Genomic DNA, 22,226 nt, shown 5'->3' on the forward strand with positions numbered 1-22,226 from the left:
CTTTCCTTTGAATTTTTTTCCAGTTCTCGTATCATTTAGTCCTGGTGAGGGTCCCATACACTGAAGCCATACTCTAATTTCAGTCTTACCAGAGCGTTATATATCCTCTCCTTTACATCCTTACTACAACCCCTAAACACTCTCATAACCATGTGAAGAGATCTGTAACCTTTCTTAACAACCTCGTTAATATGATTTCCCCAATGAAGATTATTCTTTATATTAACACCTAGGTACTTACAGTGTTCCCTACGAGGTACTATCACCCCATCAACACAATAATAACTTACAACTTGACTTTTCATACCATTTACTTATATACCACTAGCTGATGTACCCATGCTTCGCTACAGAATTTTACATTGTACATAGAATTTTAGGTAGTGTACATGTTGTGAGTAAGATTGTAGTAAATTGCATAGCTCTTAACATTATCCTAGAAACGCGACGGGAAAGTTACCAAACGCCTTTTCTCGTATGAAGACTGGGTTAGGGAATTTTCATCGTAATTGTAGGCCCACTTGCCTACCATCAGTCACAATCAGGCTGGGGAGTTTTCATTATAATGGCAGACACTCGCTCTCCACCTGCCTTTTTACATCCGAAGGAAGACTGTCTTGGTGGTTTTCCCAATTGAAATGAACATAGGTCATTACAATCACGTCAGTAGGAATGGCACTATTTAAAGCAACGCTTTTATATGAAATACTCGATCAAATAAAAAACCACACATTTTCTCACTTTTAACGAACAGTACTTCGCAGCCAATCTAACAGTCCAAAGTTCCAGAGCTGGAATGACCAAGCCGCAGACAGGAGAGTCCCAGGACAAAACTATGCCCTTTTACTAATGTTTCCTAGGAGTAACCAATGAGTCACTACACTGGCGACGGGAAAATCTATATGACTTGGAGGTATAATTTAATAAAAGTGAAGAGGAAGAAGCTTTTCTTAAGAAATGACTCTTTTCAGGGTTGAATTTTGAGTTATTTAGTGAATTGTGGTGCTATAATTTGGAATAGGCCTAAATTGTAATTCTAGACTAGGTCATACTACTACTACTACTACTACTACTACTACTACTACTACTACTACTAATTGAGCCTATGCCTTAAGTGTGCACACTGCTCATTCAAAACAGAGCATCAGAGTAGGGATCAAATAGCTGGAATACTCTGATGAACCAGCGTGTTACATACTATCCGAAAATGTAAGAACCAGAGGAATGACATGCTAAAGAAGAAAGTTTTCTAACTTCCCAACTATGACACCTACCAGAGATTTGGCTTACTCTGCCATCTAGTAGGCCTAGAGTAAAATGGAACATTGAAATTGGTGAGCAGACAGCCAGATGGCATCAAATTAAAATGTCTGCATATGGTAGCTGAAGCCATACAATTATTATTATTATTATTATTATTATTATTATTATTATTATTATTATTATTATTATTATTATTATTATTATTATTATTATTATTATTATTGGTATTGGTATTGAACGAAATGAGAAAACTAATTTGAGGCTTGATTTCACTCAATAAATAATGGAGGATGTGTTAAAAGAGGAAGAACAACTGGAAATCACCAGGGGCCAGTTGAAAAGTATTCTTGCAATTCAGCAGAAAAATATGAAGATGGACATTCAGCAAGGTTTAAAGAAAATGGAGGAAGCTCTAGATGTGGGATCTACGCACAGAAAAGCTTGGAAAGCAACTAGAGCATTACTGCAAAAGGATTTGCCCATTCAAGAGAAGGTAGAACAGTGCACCACAAATAGAAAAGTAGAACAGGATAAATGGGAAATAGTGTTATCCAAGAAGAAGAAGAGAGAACAGAGGCAGAAGAAGACAAGGTGAAGATGAAGGTACTCAACCTGAACCAGTATCTGAAACTGTTAAAAAGAACGAGCAACAGAAACGTTTAACTATAAGAAGCCGCCCAGAAGCTGAACTTATCAAACCAATGAATGGCAAGACTTTTGCAGATGTTGTGAAGGATATCCGCAGCAAGGTGAAGCCGGAAGACAGTAACGCTGGTATTAGATCAATCAGGAAAACTATATCTGGAGAGGTTCTTTTTGAATTTAATAAGGCCACAGAAAAGGAGAGTAGAGAAAATTTTAATAAATCACTTAGAGGTGCTCTTGGACATGACGGCGAAGTAAAAGTTTTGATGCCTAGAACTACATTGGAAATTCGCGATATGGAGAGTGACACCACTATTTCCGACATAGCGGAGGTTGTAAGATGAGACTTAGAAAATCCTAATCAAGAACTGAAGGTCTCAATCACAAATCCGAACAACAGGGGACAAAAACTCGCCATTGTGGAGATAGAAGATAGCGAGGCACGAAAGCTGTTAGAAATAGGCAAAATTAAAGTAGGGTGGCTATACTGCAGAGTAAGAAGGTGGGCCGTAGTTCCTCGGAGCTTTAGATGTTTGTCATATGAGCATCAAGCACAAAACTGCAAAGGATTGGACAGAAGTAAACTCTGCTTTAAGTGTGGGGAAGCTAGTCACAAGGCAGTAGGATGCTAAATGAATCCACGATGCATAATTTGCAGAGATATGGACATTGAATTGTCAAAACAACATCATGCTCTTGGCTCAGGCAAGTGTATTATGTTTCATGAAGCATTAGAAGAGGCCAAAAAGCAGTGGTGAATGGTACAGATCCTTCAAGCTAATATACACAGGAGTCTAACTGCCAATGATCTCTTGACGCAGATGCCTATGAGATAGGAGCAGACATCTTGATTCTTAGTGAACAATATCAAGACAGAGATCAACTAGGTTGGTTTTCAGACAATCTAGGGAGAGCTGCGATATGGGTACCAGATCTTGGAAAAATATTCAGTTATAAATCAAGGATGCAGGAATGGGTTTGTTTGGGTCCAAGTTGGTAAGGTAATTTTTGTCAGCTGTTATTTTACCCCAAATGAGGCTATTTCTGACTTCCAGATGGGACTAGATGGGCTCGAAGATACTCTGCAAGGGATGAACAATAACCTAGTTGTTGCTGGTGACTTTAATGCTCAATCAGTGGAATGGAACATGGCTCAAACAGATTCTAGAGGGCGGCATACAATGGAGATGACCACCAGATTGGGATTAATGGTTATCAACGTTGGTAATGTGACAACCTTTCGGCGACCAGGATGTCAGGGAACTATACCAGACGTAACCTTTGCTTCTGAAGACATTGCGTCTAGAATAAGTGAATGGTGAGTGATTGAAGAATATACTGGAAGCGATCATCAATATTTCATTTTTCCTGTACTTCAAGAGACTCTGCATCTAAGGATTACCACACACAAGCCAGAAAGATGGAACATAGCCACTATGGAGAGAGAAAAAGGTCATGAAGTAATACAGAATGGAATGGATTATATAATGGATACATGTCATGGATACAAAAGAAGCATAATTGCTAATAAATGCATGCAACACACCATGAGACTCCTCCAGCAAGCATGTGATGCATCAATGACCAGAATCAAACAACGGAGAGGCAATCGTCCAGCATATTGGTGGAATGAAGAAATTGCTGAGCTGAGGAAACAGTGCCTGCGACTCAGACGAAGGACACAAAGAGCACGACACACCGATGAAGCTCTCTCAGTAGAGTATAAGACTATGAAGAAAAGACTGCGAAATACAATTGAAAAGAGTAAAGCTGACAAGTGGTGGGAAATATCTAAGGAAGTGGATGAAAATCCATGGAGTTAGGGTATAAAATTGTTATGAAGAAATTCGGGATGCTCCCAAGCCCGATCATGGATCCATGCACCATGGAAGAAATAGTAGACACACTATTCCCTGATCATGCAGAGAGGATTGATGATGAGGCCAAAAAAGAACTAGATAATGTACCACCTTTTACAACTGAAGAATTGATAACAGCAATTAATTCCCTTAGAAATAAGAAAGCCCCTGGACCAGATGGTATTCCAGCGGAAGTACTAAAAGTGGCAGTTGAATTATGTCCCCAACTGCTGTTGAGAATGTATAATCATTGTTTGAAAGCAGGAATGTTTAGTTTTTGTTGGAAGATAGTTAGATTGGTTTTGATCAGTAAAGGGAAAACCGGGGGTTACAGACCTCTATGTATGCTGGACACTGCCAGGAAAGGTTTAGAGAAGCTGCTACAGCTGAGAATACTCTCAGCAGTTCAATTAGCTGGCGGTCTATCTGACCAACAACATGGATTTCACAGAGGTCACTCAATGCTAGATGCGGTGAAGGAAGTGGTGAAGACAGCAGAACGAGCTCAAATGGGTAATCATCACTCTAGAAAGCTGACACTTCTTGTGACCCTAGATGTTAAAAATGCTTTCAACTTTGCAAGATGGAGTGATATTTTTGAAGCTCTACAAGAAACGTTCAAGCTACCAGAATATCTCGTGTACATACTGCGAGACTATTGAAAGATCATACATTGTTATACGACATGGAAGATGGTCAGAGAAGAAAACGGCTCACAGCTGGTGCAGCACAATGCTCAGTTCTTGGACCAAACCTTTGGAATATCATGTATGATGATTTGTTATGGCCGGAGATGCCAGAAGATGTGAAATTAGTGAGTTATACTGATGATGTAGCTGCCCTGATAGTAATCCGTAACCTAGAGCTGGCTCAATTTAAACTGAATCACTTAATCCGATGGGTTAAAGATTGGATGATAAATCACAGGTTAGAACTTGCAGAACATAAAACGGAAATTGTTCTCCTGACGAGGAAAAGGATTAATACTGTTGTACCAATGCAGATTGGGCAGATAGTCATCGAAACAACTAGGAGCACAAAATATCTTGGTGTAACGCTTGATACTAAGCTTTCATATTGGGACCATATCCAACGGGTAAGAGATAAGGCAGCGAAAACCATGAGTGCACTGAGTAGGCTCATGAGAAATATCAGGGGCCGAAATCTAGTAAAAGGCAGCTTCTCATGTCGACTGTCAAATCACTACTTCTATAAGGCTCAGACATTTGGGTTGAATCATTAAAAATTGCAAAGTATCGGACAAGAATTGTGGCTGTACAATGGAGAGCAGCTTTACGACTTGCATGCGATTCTAGTAGTTGCAGCAGTAGCCCCTATTGACTTGTTGGCTTTTGAAAGAAGAAATTTGGCTCTCACAAGGAGAGCTAGGAAGGAGACGGGCAAAGGCTTTGGCTCTTAGTCGCAGAATGTAATGATGGCAAACAAGATGGGAAGATGATTCTAAGGGGAAATGGACGAAAAGACTGATACCTTCTCTGGAGGTGGCCTAGGGAGTGGTGATAAGGGAACAGGGAACTGGAAATCGAGTAGGGATGACATAAAATTGTTAGTGTTGAACTGTAGAAGTATTGTAAAGAAAGGAATAGAATTGAGTAATTTAATAGATATATATTTACCAGATATTGTAATAGGAGTTGAATCATGGCTGAGAAATGATATAATGGATGCAGAAATTTTCTCATGGAACTGGAGTGTGTATCGTAGAGATAGGATAGGAATGGTGTGAGGGGGAGTATTCATTCTGGTGAAAGAAGAATTTGTAAGCTACGAAAAAGTTAAAGATAAGACACATGAAATTCTGGTTCTCTCTAATCCTGTGCACTTTCATCTTTTCTTACATTTGATCTCTTCCTTCTGGTATATAAACTAAGTTTCAGATTAGTGTTTAAAAAAAAGTACAGAGAGATGTACACAGCATTTAAACAATGCTATTATGATCTCCATAGCAAGTCTCCATAAAGTTAGCTATCAGCTCTTGAACTTACAGATGACTGCCACTGATGTTTGCCTCATTTTTCACTGTATAAGGAAAAATCCTTCTTGGGACCATTATGTACTAAATAGAGGGTAATTTTTTCATGAGCAATTTTCCTGTAAAACCAGCCGTAAGATTTTTAAATTTTAGGTGGCCTGTGAAACAACCTCCTGCTGAATTTATTTGAACAACTTATTCAGAGATTTGCCCCAGTTAATACAGGATGTGACCTTGAGCGCACATGCCACATTTGGAAGCAGCGTCATGTGATTTTCTTTTCTCTGTCTGGTTAGTGTGATTTAGAGAAGTGCCGTGTACAGTCATACCATACCATTGTTGCATCATTGCCGTCGAACTGCAGATATATGACAAGGCTACATGGTATGCTAATTTTTTATTATCAAGGATTGTATAACAGTGCAAAATAAAAGGTCCCAACATTAGTAAGTCCTCTGTAGGCAATGTGATAAAACAATATCAGAATGCTTTCCTGCCAGAAACAACTTCGAATAAACTACTGCAGAAGAGAGTTCGACCCTTCAAGACTCCAGACATCATTAAAAAGGTAAAGGCTGTTGTCCTCAAGGAAAATTCACCAACCCAAAGACACCTTGCCACCAGGCGAGTTGGCCGTGCGGTTAGGGGTGCACAGCTATGAGCTTGCATCCGGGAGATAGTGGGTTCGAACCCCACTGTTGGCAGCCCTGAAGATGGTTTTCTGTGGTTTCCCATTTTCACACCAGGCAAATGCTGGGGCTGTACCTTAATTAAGGCCATGGCCACTTCCTTCCCACTCCTAGCCCTTTCCTATCCCATCATCGCCATAAGACCTATCTGTGTCGGTGCGAAATGAAGCAAAAAAAAAAAAAAAAACCTTGCCAGTCGCACAAGCACATCTAAAGGTACAGTCTACCATATAATTAAAGAAGATCTGAACCTGGTAAAGCAGCATAAGGCACGTGGACACACTTTGAAAGCAGGGCATGTCAAAGAATGGTTCATTAATGGCAGAAAATTATACAAGAACTACGTAGCAGGGGATAAATGGTAGTCAGTTGTTACCCTGGATAAAGCTTTGGTTTATTTGAATGACAAAAACAAGACCTGGGAAATTTACTATTGCTCAAAAGGCCAAACGGGGCACTCAAACTTCATCAAGGAAAACAAAGAATAGTTTGCCAGGGGCTCATGGTAATGGCAGGATATTGTGCTCGGGGTAAACTCAGAATCCTCAGAGTGCTGAAAAATGTGAAGATCAATGCTACCTACTTCCAGAAGAATGTCGTCCCCTTTTTCAAGGAAAATATCCCTTGGCTGCACGGTGCAGATGTTTCAAATGTCTGGATCCACATGGATAAAACAACCAGTTGTACTGCCAGATCATTAGTCACCTACTATGAGAGAAAATAAGCAGAGATGGATGTCCATGTCATACCATTTTGTGACATCCCTGTCAAATTCCTGGATGCCTCGCCGATGGATTTCTGTGCCTTTGGTCTTCTGAAAAGAGGGCTTTTTTTCTAGATGTCCCATCCCTATTGAGGGTCTTTGGAAAGTGTGCAAGGAGGTATGGGATAATATTCCTCTTACTGTATTCCGTTAAAGTCTTCTACAGTGGAAATTGAGATGTAGGGCAATAGTCCATACCCTTGGCTATCATATCAAGCATAACTGGGACTGGAGAAAAGGAAACGCCTAGCACAAAAGGTACATCAAAATCGTACAAACTTAACTGAGACAACCCTCCATAGCTAAAGTCCCACTCATCCTTATCCTGAACTTAAATACCAAGTTTCATGAAAATCCCTCTGTCCTTTTTCCTGTGGTCAATCAATGACTACCGAACTGCATTTAGGGGAGTTGCCCAGGTGGCAGATTCCCTATCTGCTGTTTCCCTAGCCCTTTCTTAAATGACTGCAAAGAAATTGGAAATTTATTGAACATCCCCCTTGGTAAGTTACTTCAATCCCTAACTCCCCTTCCTATAAAATAATATTTGCCCCAATTCCTCCTCTTGAATTCCAACTTTATCTTCATATTGTGATCTTTCCTACTTTTAAAGACACCACTCAAACTTATTCGTCTACTGATGTCCTCCCACGCCATCTCTCCACTGACAGCTCAGAATATACCACTTAGTCGAGCAGCTTGTCTCCTTTCTCCCAAGTCTTCCCAGCCCAAGCTTTGCAACATTTTTGTAACGCTAATCTTTTGTCTGAAATCACCCAGAACAAATCGACCTGCTTTTCTTTGGGTTTTTTCCAGTTCCTGGTTCAAGTAATCCTGGTGAGGGTCCCATACACTTGAAACATACTCTAGTTGGGGTCTCACCAGAGACAAATATGCTCTCTCCTTTACATCCTTACTACAACCCCTAAATACTCTCATAACCATGTGCAGAGATCTGTGCCCTTTATTTACAATCATATTTATGTGATTACCCCAATGAAGATCTTTCCTTATATTAATACCTAGGTATTTACAATGATCCCAAAGGGAACTTTCACTCCATCAATGCAGTAATTAAAACTGAGAGGACTTTTCCTATTTGTGAAACTCACAACCTGACTTTTATCCCTGTTTATCATCATGCCTACTGTCCATCTCACAACATTATCGAGGTCATTTTGCAGTTGCTCACAATCTTGTAACTTATTTATTACTCTGTACAAAATAACATCATCTGCAAAAAACCTTATCTCTGATTCCACTTCTTTACACATATCATTGATATATATAAGAAAACATAAAGGTCCAATAATACTGCCTTGAGGAATTCCCCTCTTAATAATTACAGGGACAGATAAAGCTTCACCTACTCTAATTCTCTGAGTTCTATTTTCTAGAAACAGAGCCACCCATTCAGTCACTCTTTTGTCAAGTCTAATTGCACTCATTTTTGCCAGCAGTCTACCATGATCTACCCTATCAAATGCCTTAGACAGGTCAATTGCAATACAGTTCAGTTGGCCTCCTAAATCCAGGATATCTGCTATATCTTGCTGGAATCTTACAAGTTGGGCTTCAGTGGAATATCCTTTCCTAAACCCAAACTGCCTTCTATCAAACCAGTTATTAATTTCACAGATATGTCTTATACAATCAGAAAGAATGCTTTCCCAAAGCTTACATTCAATGCATGTCAAACTGACTGGCCTGTAATTTTCAGCTTTGTCTACCACCCTTTTCTTTATATACAGGGGCTACTATAGCAATTCTCCATTCATTTGGTAAAGTTCCTTCTTGCAAACAAAAACAAGTACTTCAGATATGGTATATATCACAACCCATTGTCTTTAGTATATCCCCCGAAACCTTATAAATTCCAGCTGCTTTTCTAGTTTTCAACTTTTGTATCTTATTGTAAATTTCATTGCTGTCATGGGTAAATTTTAATACTTCTTTAGTATTAGTCACCACTATCTGGACATTATCGTTATAACCAACAATCTTTACATACTGCTCACTGAATACTTCTGCCTTTTGAAGATCCTCGCATACACACTCTCGTTGTTCATTAATGATTCCTGGAATGTCCTTCTTGGAACCTGTTTCTGCCTTAAAGTCCCTATACATACTCTTCCATTTTTCACTAAAATTTGTATGGCCACCAATTACGCTTGCCATCATGTGCTGTAACATTAAACCAAACCCAGCATAGGCTATTGTTTGTCCTGTCCGGTATGAAAACCAAGTATCAGGTTAATATAGTGCAGACAGAAATCCTTTTCTAAATACAGACATAAGGTGCAGTTTTTCTTTTCAATAAAATTCTGTTGCTGACCATAAATCTGCACAAATTAAATATACAGTGGAACCTCGGATTGCGAGTAACTTGGTCTACGAGTGTTTTGCAAGACGAGCAAATATTTTAAATAAATTGTGACTTGATAAGCGAGTGAGGTTTCACAATACGAGCCTCACGTGTACGTACGTTTCCACCTCCCCTGTGCCTTTGTTTTCCCCTCCCCCTGCCACTCTCTTTCCTGGGAAAGTGTGTGTAATCATTTCCCGTGCTGGACTTCAGTTGGGGTGCCTCGCTCGCATAGTCAACACCGTATGAGTGTACATGTTTTGTTTGTGTCATCTGTGATATAACTGTTCTGCAACGATGAGCCCTGTGAACGAAAGGAAGGCTAAAAAGGAATTCGGTCGGAAGAAGGAGATGATTACAGTGGATGAATCTGTACAATGACAATGCAATGTCACATTTTTGTGAAATCCTCAAAAAGAGGCAAAAGCAACAGTCATTGGACAGGTTCCTCGTTAAAGTTGCACAAAAAGAAAACACTTCCAATGAGCCAACCGACAGCAGTGATTCTGTTAGTGAAATTCGTGCTACACAGTAACTCTTCTCATGTCATCTCTCGTCTCCCTCACACCAACAACGATTCTATTGTAAGGTAAAGTGCAGTTTAATTGTTTTACGTTATATTTTGTTTTAGAAATGCTATGTGAATAAATGTTTTTGTGTTGTGGACGAATCATCCGAGTTTCAATAGTTTCTTATGGGAAAATAATCAATCAATACTGATCTGCATTTAGGGCATTTGCTGCATTTGCTTCGATATACGAGCGATTTGGATTACGAGCATGTTGCGGGAACGAATTATGCTCGCAATCCAAGGTTCCACTGTACCTTTGTTCTCAGTGCTCGTATGAAAAACTGACCAACTAATTTTTAGTATGGTATCTCTCTTCTTTACACTTCACTTTAACTTGTAAATGACATTTAATAATCATATACTATACCCACACTATTTTTGAAGAACGGTCTGAGTAAAGGCTGACTTATTTTGAACGGTATTTGTTGATGGAGCATATTACAGAAACAGGAAAAACATTAGCTCTTACTTGAGAGATGATTAAATAACTTTAAAAAAATCCCCTCCAGTGTCTATTCTGAATAGTATTAATTCAATTTTGACTGACTATTATGAAATTTAAATTACAAATAGTAGTATTATCAATGTTTAATTTTTCTTGGGAGCACACTTTACTAAACAGAGACTAATTTTCTCTATTTTCTTGCAGAAATGGGCATTCGTTGCAAGATTTTGCTTCCTTTCTGAAAAGGGTGATTTTCACTTTGTAATTACCTACAGTCAGGTGAGGCAGTAATACTTTGATTAGGCATGATCAGTAATGTACTAAAGAAATGTATACTTATGGCAACATTTTATTCTTCCTGTTTCAGAAGAAGTATGGTGTCCAAAATCTCCTTTTTTATTATGATACAGAAGATCAGTGGCCTTCTGCATACAGGCCAGGACTGGTAAGTACAATATTCAATAAACTATAAAATTAACCTGCGAGAACTGGAGTATGGGTTACTTTTGACCCGGACCGTTAAAATTATTTCATATCTCCTCTATGAACAATCTTTATTTACTATAGCTTTCAGTATATTCCTTCTTGATTTTGAACTACACACTGAACATGTTGGCAAATCAATTCTCCTGCTCAAAGGGGAAGTTATTTTGTTCTATTTCCTCCTGGGTCAAAAATACCCATGGTGTGAGTGCTCACTTAACTTTGTTCCTGGTGACAAGATTTCTTATCTCCAGTCTCCATCGCTGGTAGTTAGTATTGCTTCAAGTGGAAGCAAAGATGGATTTGGAAAAGAGACGGGCACGCATTAAATGTCTAATTTATTTTTCGGAAGAACATTCAGAAGAAGTTATTGGTAGTGATGTTGGACGCGTGAGCTGACATTGGCTGCTTATGATGTTTTATGCCATGCTAAACATTGCCGGCATACATTCCCTCATTATCTATCAATTAAAGAACCCTCAGAAAGTAATCAGACAAGCATTTCTGAAACACTTGTCTTAGGAAATTTTTTGATCACATGAAATGCCCAGCAACTATGAACACCCTTCCTCGTTCAGTAGATAAAGGCACTTCCTTGCTTGAACCTCCACCGCAAAAATCCTAAACAAGATGTGGGTATTCCCCTCTAGTTTGGACATGAAAAACTGAATGTTACACATGTAAAACTATGACCTGTAAAGAAAACACGACTCTTACATGCTATCAGTATGTGGAGCGCTCTATTGGAAATGATGAGTGATACAGTGAACTTCGGACAACCATACTGCTTCCTGGATTAGTGCCATGAGTTTCAAGTTATTTCAATAGAAAGAATGAAATATCGTATGGCTATTTCTAGCCGAGGTCTGCCCTTGTAAGGCAGACCCTCCGATGAGGGTGGGCGGCATTTGCCATGTGTAGGTAACTGCGTGTTATTGTGGTGGAGGATAGTGTTATGTGTAGTGTGTGAGTTATAGTGATGTTGGGGACAGCACAAACACCCAGTCCCCGGGCCATTGGAATTAACCAATGAAGGATAAAATCCCTGACCCGGCTGCGAATTGAACCCGGGAACCTCTGAACCGAAGGCCAGTACGCTGACCATTCAGCCAACGAGTCGGACAGTTATTTCAATTATCCAATATGAAGTTAAGAAATTTATCACCGATACCAATTAACACATTCAACTGGGCTTAATGTTAACCATTCTTTCATAAATTATTTCCAAGGTTACCAATAATGGAAACATTCTACTTTATTCTATTATTATTTAAAAATCTGTGGTGTCACAGTTCTCAAGGGTCTTGAGCTGCCTAAATGACTGCTGTCCAGCCATACTGGAGTTTTATCTGTTCAGCATGATGACATCCTTAGCCATATTTCTTGGCTTTCTTGATCACATTTAATATTTGGAATAACTTAAAAAGTCAAAGATAAAGCTAGATTAAGTGGTTTGGCCATTTGAAGAGAATGGACCAACAAAATTTAAGAAGTGTTTGGAGAGAAAGACAAGACATGTGGCTGAGAAATAGAGAAAATATGACCTTGAAATGACAAGAGTTGGGCTGATAGTAGGTCCAAAATCTAGATGTCTACCTGACTCTAGCAAAGAGGTAGCACCCAGAAAACTTCAGACAGTTCATGGTGATGATTTTTGTCCCACCTAATTTTGTAATGAGTGAATGAAAATACGGATTTGTTCATATTCCCTGTCAACTTTCAGTGCATATGTAATATCTTAATTTTGTTACATCTAACATCTTAGTTGGTCGGTGTTATCTTTTGATGAAAATTTTCTGCCAGCCTATAAAAAGAGCAAAGCTGGGGAATGCAGGTCAGTCATGAGTCAGTCAACAAGTTGGAAGCAAGTCATTCGGGAGTATGTCAGCAAGGAATGGTGTAGTCTTGCAGCGTGTCAGTTGAACTGCTCTGGGGATGACACTGTGATGTCAGAGGTCTTGTTGGAGAGGAGGAGTTTGACACACCAGATGTCTGTGTGGTCAGCCAAGATAGTTAATAGAAACTGCATGAATTAGAAAACTAACTCGAGTGCACTTTGAATTATCTGTATGTAGTAACGTAATAAATTTAGTCAACAGGAGGAAGAATTCATGGCTGAAGGACATCCGAAGATGGCACAACTGCACTTCAGAAGATGCTTTCCATGCTGCAACATCACTCCCAGAGCTGGCTATGTGGACCGCCTACCTCCGCTAGGAGAAGGCGCCTCAAGAAGAAGAAGTATAAAACATGCTACCTTGCTAGTAGTCATGTTACTCTCTAGGACCCTGACAGCCTGCAACAATAATAATAATAATAATAATAATAATAATAATAATAATAATAATAATAATAATAATAATAATAATAATAATAGTACCGGGCGGTACACCTCTACACCGTTTATTTAAAAGTTGCGCCAGTTGAAACTCCTCTTCTGGAGGAAGGTTGAACTTTATCTATTCTATTAATTCTCTACTTTCTCAGAAGATGTCACCACGTGGAAAATTTTGAGTTTTTGAACTGTGTCACTTTTGATGTGTTTTTGTTTCGCTTGAAGTAAGAAGTGTGAACTTTCTCTTCTAGAGGACACTACTGAAGATCAACAATAGCGCACCCTAGTGCGGAGTCAAAGAACTATTTTATTGGAGAAATTTTTATTTCAAAAGTTTGTTTCTTGTTAAATTTCTTTCTGTTATTGTTTAAGTTGGCTGTATACCCCTCTTTTTCCCCTTGTTTTAGATTTATCCAATCCCGAATTTCTTTTAGTAATTTCTGACCAATCTGGTGTATCTTCCCCCAACTTGTATCTGTTGCGGGGTCCTATCCAATAAAAACATTGTGGGCGGGTGTTTTCATTCCCCTAACGCCTAGAAACTTCCGCGAGAGTATATAAACTGCTGATTTTGGGGTCTCCGGGCCACTTCTGTTCCATCTTTCAGTGTATTAAGTACATAGCAGGAGGCGGGAAGCGCCTCTTTCTTCTTCAGCCGTTCAACACCAGGTAATGGCCTATTAATAACTTCTTTTCTTGCTAGGTCGGCAGTTTAACACTCGCGGCGGGTTCGAAGCATTTCCATCATGTAACCTTTTCCTAAAATGTAATTACTCTTTTCATCTTTTTCTTGTAAAGCTACATATTGGGATAGAGAGTGCTAACCCTCTCGAGCTCCCACTCACATTTGTTTTGAGGTGAACTTATTTTCTCAAACTATTCTTCGTTTATGTAATGTAAAGTGTTCTTCTCTAAGTCACCTCTGTAGTATGGGATTAGCCCTTGCGTTAGCGGCCCAGAGCCAGATTAGGTTTTAAAAACAAAGTGTATTAGGAGTGCAAGATCGCCTCCTCTCAAATTGTTATTTTAGAGGTCATGTAATCAACCTTCTTTTCATGTAATAGACCTCCGTAGGTTGGGTATTTTACCCCTGTGAATACGTCCTTAGAGGACAGCTTGAAGGTAGAGTTTGGTGTGGCCTTGTGATAGGCTTACAACTTTGAGAGCGGATCGCTCTTTGAAATTTGTTTCTGTATGCCTCGTGCAGGCTTTATGTGTAATGTTTGGAGCCAGTGCTCCTGGGCATGAATGGGGTTTTCTGCCCCTTGGCTAAAATTTTTTTTGGAGTAAGGCGGGGCTGATTGCCCAAGAGTTATGAAGTAAGGGCACTGAGCCCGAATCCAGTAATATTGTACCTACCTTTTTTGCTACTCTGTACCTGTTATGATTGTTATCTCTTGTTTTTGAAAAGAAAATATAACCTAGTTAAATTTTAAATTAATTTTACATTGCACGTTAATTTCGTAGCTTGAAACCCATTCACACCCGCACCTTCTTTCACCTCTACCTACCACGGATATCTCCGTAACAAGTGGTAGCAGAGCGTGGTTGAATGGGTCTCAATTTAGCCCCTTTTGACGGCTAAACATTGCTTTGATTCGAACTCTAATAATTTTCTCAGTTGCTGGAAATTTTTGAGTTTTTCAAAATTGTTCTGTCATCATGCCCGGCCCTCGCGATGTTCTCCTCCTTAACTACTTGCGCAAAGAGGAGTTGATATACGAGTTAACTATCAGAAATGTGCAATCTGGAGGCACGGTTGCAATCGACACCAACAAGCTTAGAGAGTCCCTTGATTTGCCCATTTCCATCCCCAATTTGGGAGAGAAAGAAATTGATGACTCTCTTTCCACGATCGTCGAGAATATTACTGGGCTAGCATCTGTAGTCAGCTTTTTTGATGAAAACGATCCGTCTCCTAATCAAATTAAGCGTGTGCAAGGCAGGCTGTATCACTTTGCAAATAGAGTTAATGATCTGTTGTCTCTAAAGGTGAATGACGTTCAGAGGAAGGACGCTAATACGCTCCTTGAAACTATTTCTGAATTGTCTAATAAGGTCACTCAATTGCTAACCGGTGAAGTTCCTCCCAAAACTGATCAACCCGCCACGGTGAATGTAGGTAACGAGGAAGAGCCTCCTCAGGGAGAAGTCAATAGGATAACCGTTGCTGCTCAAACTATCTCTGCCCCATCGAACAACGAATCTGAACGCCGTGCGTCATTGGGTAACATCCGCTCTGAATTAACTTCTTTGCCATTGAAACCTTTAACGACTATGTCACCTGGGTTCAGTAGCTTGCCTCATCCATTGGCAATGTTGCTTAGAGGTATCTCTAAGTTTTCCGTCAACACCACCAGTGATGTAATTTCATTTTTAAGATTTCTAGTGGAATTTCAGGATCATGCTCTTGTTTTTTCTCTTTCGCCATGTCAAATTTTGCAAATTATCTATCCGTATGCTATTGGTATTCTCTCTGATAAAATCGTAAGAGCCATTGCCGAGCAATCATCTATTGAGGATTTCCATGCCCATTTGCTAGCTAACTTCATCCCGGCTAGGGCCAGGTCCTCCCTGATTCAGAAGTACTATTACCGTGTACAGCGCTTGGATGAAAACTTGGCTGATTTCATTCAAGATATCAAATTCTACACTAGGGTGTTTGCTCTGCACTTTCCTGAAGATCAGATTGTGCAGGCTATTGTAGAAGGGATTTCACCACCCTACAGGTCATATTTGTGTTTCGCGGCGTGCCCGCAAACCTTCTCTGAACTGGAAGCATTAGCCGTCTCTGCGGAAGGAGTTAGGTATGCCGATTCCTTGCGTGTGGCAAAAGAACCCCCGCCTTCTTTTAGTAATACTCGGCTTCCACCTCGCCGATCAGTCACCCCTCGTAAATGTTATGCTTGCGGGTCGCCTGACCATCTGCGCAATAAGTGTCCTCTGATCAAGTCTAGTAGGGCAAATAATGGAGCTGGTTCATCACAAGGCTGTTTTAAGTGTGGGGCCTTCTTACATATCGCCAAGAATTGCCCAAACTCAAATAGCACCCCCTCCTGCTCAACTTCTGGTGCAAATTCCAGCTATTCCAATAATAAAAAGTGACTAGTGGCGTCGGCTGAGCCGACTAATCCATCTTCCCGAGACTTAGCCCCTAGTAAACAGGTTGTAAATGCAGAGAACGACCAGCCTTCAAATTCATCTTTTGAATGCCCTAAAGAGTGTCTTAGGATTGCGGCGGATACCCCCGCACCTGTTCCTTTTCTTAAGATTGAGTTAAATAACGAGCCTATAACAGCTCTCTTAGATTCAGGCAGTGTTTGTTCCATTATTTCGGCTGATTGGTATTCTAAATTGAAATCTGTTTGTAAACTCCCTGACTATGACTCATCTCCTGTTAAATATGTTTCGGCTAATTCATCTCCATTAGAAATTCTAGGTTCCTTACATGTCAAAATTCGGGTTTTTAAATTTACATGGAAGATCAAATTGTTTGTGGCCAAGCGTTTGTCTTGCCCCATCATATTGGGAGCGGACTTCATTTCTCACACTGGTCTTGTGCTCGATCTCCAGAGTAGGTCGTGCACATTCAAATTTGCATCCAATTGTAGAATTCCCTTGTTAAAGTGTAATTCTGTATCATGATCATCTATTTCGCCTACCCAGGATGAGATGTTGTTAGACCTTAGACATCTACCTGAGGAGCAGGCTGATAGTATTCGGAAACTGTGTCAGTCGTTTCCCGAGGTGTTCTCTGATACTCTTGGTGTTACTGACCTTATTGAATACAAAATTGAGGTCACGGATTCGATTCCTGTCCGTTTTCCACCGTATAGGCTATCTCCACCTAAAATGAAGGCTCTGAAAGAAATCATTGATCAGATGTTGAAGGATGGTATTATTAGGCCCTCTAAGTCAGCGTATTCTTCGCCTATTTTTCTAGTCCCGAAACCCCAAGGAGGCTTCAGGCCTGTCATTGATTACAGGGCTCTCAATCGGAAGGTGGTGTTGCAATCTGTGCCCCTTCCCGACCTTCATTCTTGCTTTTCATGGTTTCGTAAGGCCAAGTTCTTCACCATCTTGGACTTGAATCAGGCCTATAATCAACTTCCCCTTGCCGAAGAGTCTAAACATCTTACAGCGTTTGCCACGGACTGGAATTTATATGAATACAACCGCGTGCCTTTCGGGCTCCCCACGGGGGCAGCTGTGCTCACTAGGCTACTAGATAGGGTCTTTTCCGACATCAAATTTGAGTACTTATATCACTACTTGGATGATGTCGTCGTATTTTCCGAGACTTTTGAAGAACATCTAGATCATCTGCGAGAAGTTCTGAATCGCCTTCGTAAGGCTGGGTTAACTGTCAAGTTGTCCAAGGTTGCCTTTGCTAAGCCCTCTATGTCATTCCTAGGGCATATTGTGTCACCCGATGGGGTAGCTGTCGATCATTCTAGAACACAGGCCATCCGTGATTTTAAACCTCCTAAGGACATCAAAGGTATCGCTAGATTCATTGGTATGGTGAATTTCTTCAGGAAGTTTATTCCTAACTTCGCTAATAGAGCGGCGCCCTTAAACCTTCTTCGTAGGAAAGGCATCAAATTCGAGTGGGGACCGTCTCAACAAGCCGCTTTCGAAGACCTTAAATTAGCTCTCTGTAATGCCCCTGTACTTGCTATGCCTGATTTCTCGAAGAAATTCATCGTCCAAACCGACGCGTCGTCGTCGGCGGTAGCTGCAGTCCTTCTTCAAGAGACTGAACTAGGGAGGCGCCCCATCGCCTATGCATCTAGGACTCTCTCGGCTCAAGAAGCAAAGTACTCCATATATGAGCTTGAAGGTTTGGCAGTTTTATTTGCCTTAGAAAAGTTCCGTCTCTATCTGGAACATGTCAAATTCGACTTGGAGACAGATAATCAAGCCTTAAGCTGGGTCTTAGGTAGGCCGCGTCGTACTGGTCGTATAGCCCGTTGGGCCATCCGTATTTCTGCCTTCCAATTCGATGTACGACATATTAGAGGTACTGAAAATGTTGTTGCTGATGGACTCAGCCGTATGTTTTCTATCGACGTCGAGACCCATGAACCTGTCGACAGTTCATCACCTTCCGAGTCCATACTATCTGAGGTTAATGCCATCCTAACAGATGCTCCCATGCTCTTTAGGGATATCGAGAAATACCAACGTGAAGATCCGACGCTGGGTCCGATAATGGAAACCCTTTCTTCTGGGGAACATGTCGTCCCTTATGTTCTGAGGAATGGTGTGTTATGTTGCCCATCGAGGCATGATAAGATGATGAAGGTTGTCGTGCCAGCGGTTCTTGTGCCTATGATCTTCAAGTATTATCATGAGACCCCATTAGGAGGGCATCTTGGAATCTTTAAAACCCGTGAAAAAATTCGTGAAATGTTCATTTGGAAAGGTATGGACGGTGAAATCCGTGAACTTGTAAAAGCTTGTAAATCTTGTTTGCTTAGTAAACCCACCATGTCCACCAAGGTAGGCCTTTTGTCTTCGCATCAAGCGTCGCGCCCCATGGAACGCCTGTATATCGATTATGTAGGACCCTTCCCCCAGTCAAAGGGTAATGCTAACAAGTTCATCTTTGTGTGCGTAGATGGCTTTACTAGATTTTCTTGGTTATTTCCGACTAAGCTGGCTACCGCTCAGTCCACCATTACTTGCCTAAATTCTATTTTTGCTTCTTTTGGTCCGTGCCAATACATTGTATCTGATAATGCCAAAGCTTTTACATCAAATCTGTTTCGTAAATTCTGTTTTGACTTGTCCATCTCTCATGTAACTACATCTGCTTATTACCCTCAACCATCTCTGGCTGAACGGGTTAACCGTAATCTCAGGTCCGCACTTATTGCCTATCATCATGAAGATCATTCTAGGTGGGACACGTCCCTGCATTGGTTAGCTTTTGCTTTGAATTCGGCGGTTCATGAATCACACAAATTTACTCCAGCTTCTTTGATGTTTAAGTTCGTTCCCAACACGCCGCTCTCTAACCTCTGGTCTCTGAATGACATTCTGCCCGAGACAATAGATCCGGACAACATTAAAGATCTTTGGAAGAAGGCTAAAGCTAATCTTAAAGTATCTCATGAAAAGGTTAGGGAAAGGTATGATCGTGGATGGAGACCCACCACTTTGAAGGTAGGTGACCAGGTTATGGTCAAAAATTTTGTTCCCGCGGGCAAGCTTGCCCCCAGATTTCATGGGCCTTGTATCATTCTCGATTTTCTTACGCCGGTTACCTTATTGCTAAGTAATCCAGCCACCGAGAGGATATTTAGAGTTCACCTGTCCCAGGTGAAACCGGTGTAATTTCTGTGTTAACTTGCTTCATATTATTTTGAAAGGATATGAAGGTTATATTTTTTTTTGAGTTTCACTTTTAAGGCATTCTGCCCCTTCTGTAATATTTTGGTTTTAGATGTAAGCCTTGTGTAAAACCTGCCCCGACCCGTTAAACTGCCATCCTGTTCTTGCCACGGCCATTACCACGCTCCCGTCTCCTGCTCCACCTTACACTGTGGCTTCATAATAGTAAATGCCATGGATATCTACACGCCGCTGGCCCCTCAACCTCTCCACAAGCCTGTACCCTCAAAGAAGATGATAGTCCAACACAATTCTGCCGCCTAGCTTTAATGTTTCAGCGCCCCCGCAGCCGCGCAGCGCCGTGCAGCGACTGGGGAGGGGGATGGGCCCCCTCCTCTCCAGCGAGGACGACATGTGCACGGCGAGCCGGAGCTCTCCTCCCGGCCAAGGCTGATGTGCGGCGCACGACCTGCTACATGCCCGCAGCCTGTATCTGTTCACCGCGGGCGCGGCGTACTTCAACACCTCTGCTCCCCTCATAGTGCGGGCGAGCGGTATCTCAGGGTACTTGAGGGGTCCGAGCGGCCTCCGTTGGACGCAAGCTGCAACGGCCGGTCTGGCCATCCGACTCAATCTACATCAACTACATGGACAGTCACCATAAGCAATAACTACACTTGGGAATTCAACAACAATATTTGGTGGACATTGCAAAATTTTTCTTCACCTTTAAGTATTAAAAGTTTATCTTCAGAAATTCAAATTCTACAAACATAAAGACTTTCATTCACCTGCAACAACAACATTTTAAAACTGAATTAAGAAATCTTGTAAATGCTTCTGCTATCTATCTTCGTATCAACATCATTACTTGGATTTTGTTTCAAACTGATTTCATGTGTCACCCCTGGAGGAACTTTTGGGGGGGGAGGTCTGTACCGGGCGGTACACCTCTACACCGTTTATTTAAAAGTTGCGCCAGTTGAAACTCCTCTTCTGGAGGAAGGTTGAACTTTATCTATTCTATTAATTCTCTACTTTCTCAGAAGATGTCACCACGTGGAAAATTTTGAGTTTTTGAACTGTGTCACTTTTGATGTGTTTTTGTTTCGCTTGAAGTAAGAAGTGTGAACTTTCTCTTCTAGAGGACACTACTGAAGATCAACAATAGCGCACCCTAGTGCGGAGTCAAAGAACTATTTTATTGGAGAAATTTTTATTTCAAAAGTTTGTTTCTTGTTAAATTTCTTTCTGTTATTGTTTAAGTTGGCTGTATACCCCTCTTTTCCCCCTTGTTTTAGATTTATCCAATCCCGAATTTCTTTTAGTAATTTCTGACCAATCTGGTGTATCTTCCCCCAACTTGTATCTGTTGCGGGGTCCTATCCAATAAAAACATTGTGGGCGGGTGTTTTCATTCCCCTAACGCCTAGAAACTTCCGCGAGAGTATATAAACTGCTGATTTTGGGGTCTCCGGGCCACTTCTGTTCCATCTTTCAGTGTATTAAGTACATAGCAGGAGGCGGGAAGCGCCTCTTTCTTCTTCAGCCGTTCAACACCAGGTAATGGCCTATTAATAACTTCTTTTCTTGCTAGGTCGGCAGTTTAACACTCGCGGCGGGTTCGAAGCATTTCCATCATGTAACCTTTTCCTAAAATGTAATTACTCTTTTCATCTTTTTCTTGTAAAGCTACATATTGGGATAGAGAGTGCTAACCCTCTCGAGCTCCCACTCACATTTGTTTTGAGGTGAACTTATTTTCTCAAACTATTCTTCGTTTATGTAATGTAAAGTGTTCTTCTCTAAGTCACCTCTGTAGTATGGGATTAGCCCTTGCGTTAGCGGCCCAGAGCCAGATTAGGTTTTAAAAACAAAGTGTATTAGGAGTGCAAGATCGCCTCCTCTCAAATTGTTATTTTAGAGGTCATGTAATCAACCTTCTTTTCATGTAATAGACCTCCGTAGGTTGGGTATTTTACCCCTGTGAATACGTCCTTAGAGGACAGCTTGAAGGTAGAGTTTGGTGTGGCCTTGTGATAGGCTTACAACTTTGAGAGCGGATCGCTCTTTGAAATTTGTTTCTGTATGCCTCGTGCAGGCTTTATGTGTAATGTTTGGAGCCAGTGCTCCTGGGCATGAATGGGGTTTTCTGCCCCTTGGCTAAAATTTTTTTTGGAGTAAGGCGGGGCTGATTGCCCAAGAGTTATGAAGTAAGGGCACTGAGCCCGAATCCAGTAATATTGTACCTACCTTTTTTGCTACTCTGTACCTGTTATGATTGTTATCTCTTGTTTTTGAAAAGAAAATATAACCTAGTTAAATTTTAAATTAATTTTACATTGCACGTTAATTTCGTAGCTTGAAACCCATTCACACCCGCACCTTCTTTCACCTCTACCTACCACGGATATCTCCGTAACAATAATAATAATAATAAACAATAATAATAATTCTCAGCCCAAACTTTGCATAA

General features: G+C 40.8%; 1 protein-coding gene across 1 annotated transcript in view; it reads left to right on the forward strand.

The window, feature by feature from the left end:
* The first annotated feature begins 1,964 nt into the window (after positions 1 to 1,964).
* The window catches only part of LOC136869499 (transmembrane protein 145), a 139,555-nt gene continuing 119,293 nt past the window's right edge, over positions 1,965 to 22,226 (forward strand). Inside the window, exons 1-4 of the mRNA XM_068227122.1 lie at positions 1,965 to 2,243; positions 2,964 to 3,132; positions 10,754 to 10,872; positions 10,961 to 11,038. Of these exons, the coding sequence (XP_068083223.1) occupies positions 1,965 to 2,243; positions 2,964 to 3,132; positions 10,754 to 10,872; positions 10,961 to 11,038 (645 nt within the window). The remainder of the gene's footprint in view (positions 2,244 to 2,963; positions 3,133 to 10,753; positions 10,873 to 10,960; positions 11,039 to 22,226) is intronic.

This window comes from Anabrus simplex, chromosome 1 (assembly GCF_040414725.1).
Source record: "Anabrus simplex isolate iqAnaSimp1 chromosome 1, ASM4041472v1, whole genome shotgun sequence".
NCBI lineage: Eukaryota > Metazoa > Arthropoda > Insecta > Orthoptera > Tettigoniidae > Anabrus > Anabrus simplex.